This window comes from Apaloderma vittatum, unplaced genomic scaffold (genome assembly GCF_000703405.1).
Source record: "Apaloderma vittatum isolate BGI_N311 unplaced genomic scaffold, ASM70340v1 scaffold1579, whole genome shotgun sequence".
In the NCBI taxonomy this organism is placed as follows: domain Eukaryota; kingdom Metazoa; phylum Chordata; class Aves; order Trogoniformes; family Trogonidae; genus Apaloderma; species Apaloderma vittatum.
In genome coordinates this window covers 69,097-80,682 of record NW_009734408.1, presented here as the reverse complement: position 1 = coordinate 80,682, position 11,586 = coordinate 69,097, and the positions used below count along the sequence as shown (strand labels likewise).

At 38.2% G+C, this 11,586-nt stretch overlaps 1 protein-coding gene across 1 annotated transcript in view; it reads left to right on the top strand.

The window, feature by feature from the left end:
* Positions 1 to 10,993: 10,993 nt before the first annotated feature.
* Positions 10,994 to 11,586, top strand: part of LOC104279063 (sodium channel protein type 1 subunit alpha-like) — a 66,496-nt gene continuing 65,903 nt past the window's right edge. The window contains 1 exon segment of the mRNA XM_009876232.1: positions 10,994 to 11,257. Coding sequence (XP_009874534.1) covers positions 10,994 to 11,257 — 264 coding nt within the window.

The window sequence follows — 11,586 nt, the reverse complement described above, 5'->3', positions numbered from 1 at the left end:
TGCTGTCATTCAGATCTGCCATTATTTGCTGTGATCTTCACTGTATCATGTTGCTTCTCCCATTTGCATGCTCATCTTACAGTTGGGTCCATATGAACAGATTCACCATATAGATCTTGAAATCTCTCAGTTTCCATTCAGGATAGAATCCTATAAATATATTAAATCTTTTGTTCCCTCATTAGGTTCATTAACATAGTTGAACTGTACATTTGATGTGCACTGAATGGTATTTATAGGAACTGCAGATTTCAAGCCTCTTTCCTTTTCTGTATTTCTATACCTATATTTGAAAATGGTTTCTTTGAAAAAGAATCACTAAATGTGCACTACAATTATATTTTTTGTAACGGCATTGCTCGGTACTGTATCTGATAAAGTAAATGTCACTTGCTTTTTAATAGGTGATCTGATCTTCAGAAAAGTACCAGAAGTGGCTCAGAATTTCAATGACAGTGTTGCTGCAAAATTTGTTTTCATTTATGCTGTTTCTTAGTATGTAGCTATACATCAGAAATTTCTGATTAAATACTTTCTGAAAAGTCTCTGTGTTGCTTGCTTCTAATGCTGCTTTTCTGAATCACATGCTTCAGCTGTTGCTTTCGGAAGTGGTGAGCTGCACACCAGGGTCAGAAGTATGAAGCTTTGGGATGACTCTTTTAAAGCATGATGAATAGGGGAATATGCACTGGTGCTAGGATTTTAGGAAGGCTGCTGAGCCATTTGTAGGAAAGGTATTCTTTGCTTATGAGATATTATCAAGGCAGTTTGCCTACAAGAGATTATCAAGGCAGTTTGCCTGCAAGAGATTATCAAGGCAACGTAACCTACGGGAATTACACCACCTCAGTTGCAAAAGAAGGCAGAGATACGGAAACTAGCTGTAATGTCCTTGCCTGGTTGCTTGCTTGGGTACTAGCAGCAATGATTCATGGATGTTAATGCAAATTGCTTTATCTAATATACAATAGGGTAAATTAACCATGCAACTGTACTATCTCTAAGGCACAAGGTGCTAGAGCTTCAGTGCTGTCAGGTCTCAAGACCACTGTTACATATAGCAATATTGGGATAGGAGGCTGGGACAGGGTAGCCTCATGAATGTCCACGTAATGGGAACTGTCCAAAATGGCATTGGACTAACAACGGTAATTCAAGTTTTGTTGAAAATCCGTTCAAAACTAATCAGGGAATAAGTGAGTGTTGTTTATTTGTTTGGTTTTGACTAGGGCTATGTTTTGGAAGAAGCTTCTTTACAGCAGTGATATGGCTGGTATATATCTGTATATATAAAAATGGTTTATGAAGTTAAAAAAAAATTACCTACAAGAACAGATACTAATTTTGCTACTGCAAAGAAAAATTGTTCATCTCCTAGTAATAAGCCATTTATCACATATTATTAGCAAATTAGTAATATGTTGGAAGCAATCTACTAAGAAATAGCGGAGTCCTCTTACTGTTCATAAGAATGGCTGCTCATTTGTGAGTTCAGAATCACGACACTGCAGAAGGACACGAGAGCAAGCTGTTGATGTGTTGCCTTGGCAGGATCAGTGGCGGCCAGTAAGAAAGGACTCGTTGCCCTGCCCACGTAAACAGCAATAAAAATGTTGTGTGTTTACAGGCCGGTGTCACTTGTTAAATGACATTAGCATATAGCATGCAAACTGTTTTGCCAAACGCTTGATTCGCATGTAGCCCATGGTTTTGTGGCATGACGTAAAACCGAAGACAGGCTGACGGCTGCTGAGGGGGATGGTGATGACCAGGGGAGCTGTACAGAAGTCACACGGTGGCAATTGCACTTCCCAGGCTGCAGAGCTGGTGTGTGGTTTGTCTCCCATTCGTTGAGCACTCCCTCCTTTCAAAGACGATTTGTGAGATGGAGCCCTCGCTTTGGGTGCTGCTCTGCACTGGCTTAGCATGTAACACCCTGCTTCTGAAAGGGCCGAGGGGCTGTTAGTGCCTCCTCTCTGCACTGTGCACAAGCGTATGCTGAGACATGCCTTGTGTGCCCAGTGAGCGAAAGCAAGTGCATAAAGTATCAAAATATGTTTCTGATATTTAATTGGAGAAAGCTGAAGCTCAACTCTTCTATATTTCATATGGTGTCTGGATTTCCTGTGCAATGAAAAAAGTATTTACAAATTTCTACAGTTTTGGTGGTTTTATCACTTCATAGCAATCTCATAATTTTGCTTGCAAACCTTTGGCTTCTTTAATTACAGTTATTTTTTCCCTATATCTTTTGTGTTAAATATGTTCTTTTCCCCACATCTGCTGCCTTGACTCAGCAGAACCTCAAGTGTCAAATCAGTGCTTGCTATTCTGTCAGTTTTCAAGGAAAATATACACATAATTAGAACTGTCAAAAAGCTTTGAAAATGTAAATACTTTTGTCATTACATATTTAAGGCTTCTGGTCCTTCCACTGACCACATGAGGTAGCAAGTACCAGAATGCTGTTAATGGGGTTAAGCAACCCACAAAGGTCATAATTTAGCGACTTTTGGGGTATGGAAAAGTCTTTGGGTTTGTTAACTCTGCAAATTTGACATCATTGCAGGGTATGGGGGAATCTGTTTTCCATTATTTTTTACTTCTTGTTTTCCAAGTGTGGTAATATGCCCAAACCAGAACTTAAATTCAGTTTTACCTTAATGTAAAATGAATCAGTAGCATTATATAATTTACACTGCATAGCCTACGTTGTTTCATTTGTTTTTTGAACCAAAGAAAGGTGCTATAATGTTTACTAAGGTAAATGGAAACAGATGTTTCAGACGTTACTTAAGAAAATAGATTTTGAATTAGTAATGTCGATTGCCAGTAGAAAGGGTCCTGGCTCTGATCAAATGAAAGCAAGCAGAAAGATTGCTACTCTGTACCACGGTCATTTGCTGCACAAGATACAGTGCAGGAACACAGTAAGCATGGAACTCGTTCAGCTTGGTAGGAGACCAGTAGTTCTAACCGATTATTTGCTCAGGAGGAGTAGCAATGCAGATGCGTTGTGACTTGTCCCATTAATTTTATTTTTTTTCCTATGGAACTGCATGACTAATTTTGTTTTTTCAGCTTTCTAAAACAGAAATTACTTGGTTGCAGTTAATGGAATTAAACTAGGAAAGCAGTAAGCAGAAGCAAGCTATTTATTTTTAGTCTAAAGCAAAGCCTAGTAGCTATCTTTTGATTTAGAGATACATCTGTTAAATTTTAAAATGTAATGAGAATAGAATCTCAACAATGCATACATACATAGAATTAGTAGTGATGAATAATATTCTGTGTCCACATCATGGGGTTTTCTGCTTTCCTCTAATCAAGAAACAAGGGCAGGACTGAGAATGTAGGTAATTGCGGGAGGAAAGGCTGCAGCTACACGAACATCCGCTTTGCCTGCAGTTGATAGTACATGGAACATTCATGTTTGTCCAGCATTAGGCTTTTTGCTTGGTGAGTGATTTTTCTGGGGAAGGCTGACTTGTTTTATTTTGTTTTATTTTTCAAAACTGAGGCTTGTATTTTCTTCCTGAATTGAAGAAATTAATTGGGAGTGAAAACTAGAACTAAACCCTCTTATCCCATAGGTATTCCTAAATTTTCTTTTTCTCAGCTATGAATACACCTCTGGCGATTTTTCAGCCTATTCTTTTCAAGTGATTTTATTAGATATAATAGAGAAATCATGCTAGGAGCAGGGATCAGAAGCCCTGATTGCCTTCTCAAATAAAAGCTTACCATTAAAATGCCAACTACATGTTTTCTTATGGGCTTTCTTTCTATCCCATTAATCTTGATTTTACTCCAGCATAGTGATGGCAGAGCACTGCAAAGAGAAATCAGATGGTCTCTTGCCTGTGGTAGTGTAAGTTTTGCTGATTGATGGAGAATGTGGCTTTAAATTCCCTGGAGCTGATGAGGGAGTTCAGCATAGATACTCATGTAATGAGATGTAAGCTAAAGCAATTATACAAGAGCATGGATATCATAGATATTAGCTGCATTTCCTGTCTCTGTTCTCTTTTCTGGCTGTTGAAAGGCCTAAACTGGGGCACTAAACTGCCTTCTTAAATCACATAGCTACCTATGGCTGTTTGCAGCTCTGTGGCAAACTAAACAGTCATTCTCTCGCCTCATCACTCCCCTTCTGTTACTCCTCCCCTGTGCCAATAACATTGCTGTGTATCAGGTTAGGTAATGAAAATGTCTCGCTGAAAAGCATAGACTTTCACCTGAGCTAGTATGCACTACTTGATTGCTTCCAATATTTCAGATTATTCATTTATAGCTCAGTGCATACCTATTGCGATGGCTGCGCTATTAATGTACATACCCTTTACTTAAAATTAATATGCATTAAATAAGTATAGTTAGCCAAGTCCAAATAATCTAATGCAAACAAGTCCTTATGCCCAGATCTGCATTTCCATGCAAGAGAGAATATCAAGAAGATAATGAAAAAAAATATGGGAGGATCCTGCTAACAGTCTGGCAATACAGACATTTCCCTTTTAAAGCTACCCATGAGAATTAATTTTAAATATGAGCTATAGGGAGTCATAAAGAGCTACATAGTACAATATTCTAATCTGGTTTCTGCCCTTCTGCCAAGTGTGTTGTTTTGGATATCCTACCTACCTTTGCTACTTGGAGTAGCCCTGAAATAAACAGGCCAGCTACAGGCTTGGTTCTGTAAAGAAAGAAATGAGGGTTTCTTCTTAGCTGCAGGAGTTGCCCGTGTCTTCCTTACTCTCCGCCCACAAATCCACACTTAGAGGAAGGTAATTTATATTTGTTTTGTATTCTGAAGACAAGAATCAGGAGTAGTTGATAAATCAAAAATAATGAGAAACTGTACCAATAAACAATGAAAAGTAATATAATATAGCGATTAGGGCGATCTGAGTTTACATGTAGATTCACTGATTTGTCTTCACTTTGTATTAGTTGTGGTCTGTTAGTCGTGCCTTGAACCAGCCAGGTAACATTCTCTGGGCATACCACTGATAACTTCCCTATACACCTAGGCAGTGTCTTTATAAAAATGAAGTTACCGATGTTACATCATTGCACCTAGAGCACTTCAAATTATTAATGCTACTGTTTACTACTCTGATTTTTGATAGAACTCATTTGTTAGTTTATGTCAAAAGCAAAACCATAATGTGTGTCACAGGGCAAGGGCAAAATGAAGGGCAAGGATTAAATACTGATTACTCTAGCAGATTTCTCTTGCCTGAGTTTTCTCTTTGCAATCTGTTTCACAGTGCTGGAAAGTACAAGGCAACAGCAGTCTGCACAGACATTTAAGCGTGCCTTCCTGAAATTCAAAGGGAGATTAACCAGGCAGTGAAAGCAGTCTAGTTTCACTTCCTGATTTCTTAATATTTGATTAGACTTAGTGTAATTTTTATTTTCCATTACTGGTGGGAGGCGACCTATTTCTTACATCACCAAGTGTAGCAAATCATATTTTGTGATGCATATAATGAAGATTCCTGTGAGTCAAGCAGCAGTGCAAGTGAATGTGCAATTTGTTGAAAGATTCATGTTGATTCCTTTCTTGCACTCATCTTTCCACTTCGTCTTGGACACACATTCACATCCAGCAAAACAGGGCTGTTCTATCTCAGACTGCATCGTGTAGCAGTGTACAATTCTAGTTTCAATGACCTCTCACCAAATTGAGAAATTGGGGAACACAGTAAAAAAAAAAGGGGTGGAGGAGGCCTAATTATTAATTCACCACCACTTTCAACATATACAGCTTTACCTACAAAAGCAAAGGACATAAATTATTCTCTAGTTACTCTCCAGAGGTTATTCTCTAGTTCATGCCTGTTCCATGTTTAGCTGAGTGTGACATGACTAGGCCAACAGAAGAGCAAAAATACCATTCTGGTCTCTTCATCGTGTCTGTACATTGGAAACATGTTCACATCGCTCAGCACCTGCAATGTTAACCACAGAAGAAAGGGAACATCAATGTATTATGTCCTACAAAACCCGGCAAATGGCACATTGATAGATGGTAAATCTGAGAAGCTATAGCTTTTTAAAATTAATCCTATTGCTATGCTAATTGAATAAATACTGCCTAATATTGAGAGTTATATTGCTGAGAATCTTAGCCCCTGAAAAATTGAGAGAGAGGCGCGAAAAAGATTTTATTTTTTTTTAAAGATTATGTTTGATATAAAGGTAATCATGTAAGGTTTTATATAGGTAAAGTATAAACCTGAATCAGACCTGTAGTAGCACAAGCATTGTTGGAACTGGTCTGTTATGATCAAATTCCTATATTTCTAGCACATAGGGCTCAATGGATCTGCAACAGCTCAACATTTAATATATTCTGTGGCAAATGGAAGCTGAATTTTAATTCACTGTTGTTGTCACTGAAGATCGAACATCAAAATGTTACAGTTTTAGATTTAAGTGTATGGATAATATAAAGAAATTGGCTTGCTGAAGTTTAGGTGTTTGCAGTACTGTGGTTCTACATGTATGCTAAGGTTATCCTGACCAGGAACTCTAGTCCATATTTGTTATGAAGGCATGAAGAACATGAAAGCAAACAGTAAACCAGATGCTTATCAGATCAGTAAAAAAGTTTCTTTTTCAGTTATGTATCATCTAATTGACTTCTTCAAAGGCTAGTGTGGAACTGGTTTGGAATCATTGTTAGACAAGGCACCACCTCTCCATCTATTTGCTGACATTTTCTATTTTGCCTAGAAAATATATTTAGGTGAAATGTGAAGACTCTAGAAATTTGCGCAAACTCTGGAAACTTGGCAGCTTGAATGATTCTCTGTGTAGGTCGATCTACCACTGTGCAAGGTGTACAGTAGATCTGAACCAATTGCCCATGTATTGCCCAGATGATGAGTGTGTGCACACCTAGTCCAGTCAAGTTCTGGATGCTTTGGATTTAATATTGCATGAGCAGATCAACTGGGCATTGTGCAGTTGCAGAGATGCAGCTGAGTATCGTCAGACTTATTCTGCTTGCGGTTTGCAGCTGGTCCATGCACACAGCATATGTTGACTATGCTCTGGAGTTATCTGGCTTGCAGCAAAGTATATATGAATACATTTTGGCTGGAAAATTCTAGAAGAAACACAATGATTCTATTCTCAAATGTTTTGATTATCATATTTTCTAAAATTTGAAATGTTTTGCCTATTGATACACTGCTCATAAAGAAGTCATTCAAACATAATTGGAGATGTGGAAGGAAAAAGAAAAAAGTCATTCAGTCCAGAAGGAGAGTAGGAAGTAAGAAATGTATATTTTGTGTAGTCTTATAGTCTTTCCTCTGTTGAAGTACCAGTACTATGTTATAGAAAAAAAGAAATCCGTTTGGATCATGTAAGCAATCTGTAGTTACTCAATTAATATTTAATAAATCACTTGATAGAAATCAGAAAGATATCAGTTGATTAACTAGACTGGTATGAATTGTTATTCATCCCGTACACAGATGAGTGAGGATAAATTAATCAACTATAGCAGTTACTCACTGTGATATGACAGGTAAAAGTGATTTGGGATTAAGACTCTAGTGAATTCTGTATGTATTTAATACTGACGTTTAAATTTATACAAGACTTCTATGTGCAGTTCTGAAGACTAATAATCATGGAAATGAAGGAAAAAAAGGAAAAGGTGTCTGAAATATCATACTCTAATCTGCTAAGCAAAGGATAAAAGGCATATAATCTTCACAAAGTCTCCTGAAACGTTTTGTTAAGTACAGCCTACTTAGATACATCTGAAGGTGTATATCTGGTTAGCTCCACATAGAGTCAACAGACCTAGGAATGTTCTAGGATTAATTATAGAAAAATAACGTAAAGGTCCTTTCAACAGAAAAATTACAAGTATTATTAGAAAAGCTCGCTGCATTTGCTGGTTTTAAGCTCGATATGTAAGCACAGTTGCTGAATCAACTGTTTTTGCAACATAACTAATGGCTCTGAAGTAGCTTCCTTCTGTCCACCTGCGGGCAAATCCTGCAGGCAAACCCCGCAGGCTTACCTCCTTGTTCTGCGTGGCACTTGGGGACACTCAGCTGAGCTCCTGGAAGAGCACCCTGGGGTTTCAGAGCTCATCTCTGCCAATTGCTCGCTGGCCATCCATTTCCTTCCTCTTCAAAACATGAGGTTGCCCTTGCTATGGCCCAGCACCTCCCTCCCGCTGCAGCAGCACTTGTTTGGCTTGCTGTGCCCTCTCTGGCCACTGTGGCAGGGGATACCATGTGCCAATTCAGTGGGATTATTGGAGGACGAAGGGAATTTTCAATAGAAAAATGGCAAAAGGGACCCAATCTCCTGGGTCTCATGAGAAGGAGGAGGAGAGGGAAAGGCAGACACATCTGTGTAGCCTCATTTGCTGGTGCCCATGGAGACTATACCTGTGCTGAGACAGAAAGAAACTTCCCTCGACAAATAAGCTGAGCCGAGAAGAGAGCCTGACTGTCTCTCTGAAGTCTCTGTGTCTCCCTGAAGCCTACAGAGCCAGTACTATCCACCTACAGCCGTGGCTGCCGTTATATTTGAACAGTGGCTTAATAGGAGATCTGCTTCCCAAATTACAGTGTCACTTACGGAGATCAGTTTAGTGATCAGCAAGGCCAGTGGTGTGGATGGTACTTGGATGGTACTTTTTCCTCCTTCTTTCCAAATAAGAAATAATGTCAGAGTACAAACTATGAGTTTATAGCTGTTCAATAGTTAAGAGACTGAAGAAACAGTTCCCAGAAGCAAACAGAACCATGAAATGGGGAGCTAGGGGATGTCTGGAGGATGATCTCTATGGGGAGGAAAGGATTTTAAGTTCTCATTGGTTGAGGTATGCTTTCTTATATCCTTTTTCTCCCTAATTGAAAGAGAACAGGATTATGTTACTTCCTTTCAGGATTAGAAAGAACAGAAAGGTTTAGAGAACTGTTTCTGGCATGAGCTGACACTGCATGGGGGAGTACTTTTTGTTTTGGTGGGAGATTAGCTCCCTTTGAGTTTTTAAAGTGAGAAATCTACCACTTTAAATTTATTCTTTATTCTCTGATAGTGGGTAATGATTCTATATGTCTGAGTACTTTTTTTTTTCTCTGAGAAATCAAGAAAATTGGAGTTATAGACCCCATAAGAACTTTTATCCCTATTTCTTATTTTATCCACTATATTCCAGTTCTCAATACAGATGCGTGATTAAGATGTTTGTGCTCACCCTGGCATTAATGATCTAGAGAATTTGGAGTTTATTACTTAATATATCTTGGTGATCTTTCAGCTACGTATTTATTTTTTCTCCATTTATTTGTCATCTGATTTGTATTCTCCTTGTTCTTCCTTAATAGAGAGTTTAACCCTATCTATATTTGCTCCCCTTCCTGCTCCTTTCCCACTATTCTGTTCTTCCACCTACTTTTTTGTTTGTTTGTTTTCATCTCTGTATTTTTATACTGCTAATCTTCCAGTCTTCCTGTTTTTTCCATTTCACATTCTTCACTTTCTCCCCTAATTCTTTCTACATTCATTTACAGTCTCCTCTTGTTTCAATTTTTGCTCTATTTTCCTCATATTTTTCAGTTTCTTTCTGTAACTCCTGGTTTTCTCACCTTTTCATTTTTTTAGTATGTTTTCTCCCAACCTCTCTTATATTCTTACTTCTCTCTCATTCCATATCTCTTGCTTATTTCAGTGAGTACTTACCTTCATTGACCCTTAAATCTCCTGAACAGCTGACTCATGGTTTTGCAATGACCTCAGCAATGGGTGGAGACTGCAAATATCTCTTTATATTCAGACATGAGGGATATATGTGCCATCCTGTGCCCAAATATGCATTTCTTCTGTATGTCTGTCGAGGGTTAGGGCTAGGTTGACCACTGAACGCTGACAGAGGCTCTCTAACCCCCTTTCCCTCCCCAAACAGGAAGGGAAAAGGAGTAGAGGAGACAGCCTTATGGAATGGAAAAGAAAACTAAAACAGCTTTAATAAAACAACAATAGTATTAATAAGGAAGTAATAAAAATAATGAACTGTGTACAAATATCTACAAAGCCGATACTGAGCATGACTCCCCCAGCAGCAGCCACCGCTGATGCTGCAGAGCAGGCAGGCACTGGGAAGCCCCAGACTCCGTGTCAGCGGGGAACTGGATTTGGGAGCTCAGGATCTGGATCAAAGGCAGAAGACTAGATGGAGCCCTTGAACACTGGCCATTGAAGAAGAGACCTCAGCCCCAAATCCCCATATTTACATTTGGATCAGAAAATTATTGAGCCACATGCAAGATGCCAGATCCACAGTTTTAACAAGACAACATTTTTTTTCTTTCCCCACTGTTTTTTTTTTCGTGTTGCAATACATAAATAAATATGTATATTAGAATACTTCCAGAATTAGCCAGTTACAGCTATTGAATAAAGAATGAGATACATAGTAATGGTGGTTGTTATCTAGAATAACTACCCATACTAAAACTTACTTGGGAACACCCCTACCTCATAATGCACAGAGCTGATTTTAATTTGTTTTAATTCTGATTCTACAATGTTTGTTTTCTGATACTCTTGATGAACACAGTGGAAATTTCTGCGTTAGCTCTGATGAACTGCACTCTCTAGAGTTACCAGTGTAATCTTGGTTCATTCCAGAGGAGTGTGAGGTGATTTTAAGATAATTAGAGTTGTGAGGAAATAATGTATCCGATTGTTCCTAAGTATCATGCTTTTGCTTATTTGACTTAAGAGACCATTATAGTCCTAGAGTTCAGAAATTATTGCAGTTGATAAAACTAGCATAAGAACCTTGTGTGATTAAAAACATACCATAGATAAGTGCCTTTAAAAATAAATGGTTTATTTTTCTTACTTGGTGACTTTAACATGTTTGTTTAAATTTTCTTTTCTTCTTTCTTTTAGTATTTTCCTATGCAGAAGAATAAATGGTAATTAAAATGTGCAGGATGAAAAGATGGAGCAGTCAGTGCTTGTACCACCAGGACCAGACAGCTTCCAATACTTCACTAGAGAGTCTCTTGCAGCTATTGAACAACGCATTGCTGCAGAAAAAGCCAAGAATTCTAAACAAGATCGTAAAGATGATGATGAAAATGGGCCAAAGCCAAACAGTGATTTGGAGGCAGGAAAAACCCTTCCGTTTATATATGGCGACATACCTCCAGGAATGGTGTCTGAGCCCTTGGAAGACATGGACCCATATTACATCAATAAAAAAGTGAGTCTAAGATCAGTCCTCTTCATATGCCAGTGACTGGAGTGCTGTCTCACGTTCGTTTCATTTTTGTGAGGTGGAGAGCTCGTTACTTCAGTCTGTTAATTTGCAACCATGTAGGAAAAATGTCATTCTAATAATGTGGAAATAGTTGAACGTTGCTAAAAGGACTAGGTGTACAACTAGAGCAGACAGTGTTTGATGCAATATATATACGTTCTGCTTTATGGAAAGTTAGGAAATAAATATTTAATATTGTCTAGTTCTAAAAAGTTAATTTAGCTAATGGATGTTTAAAAATATGTTTAAAACATATTTACCCTCATGTCCTT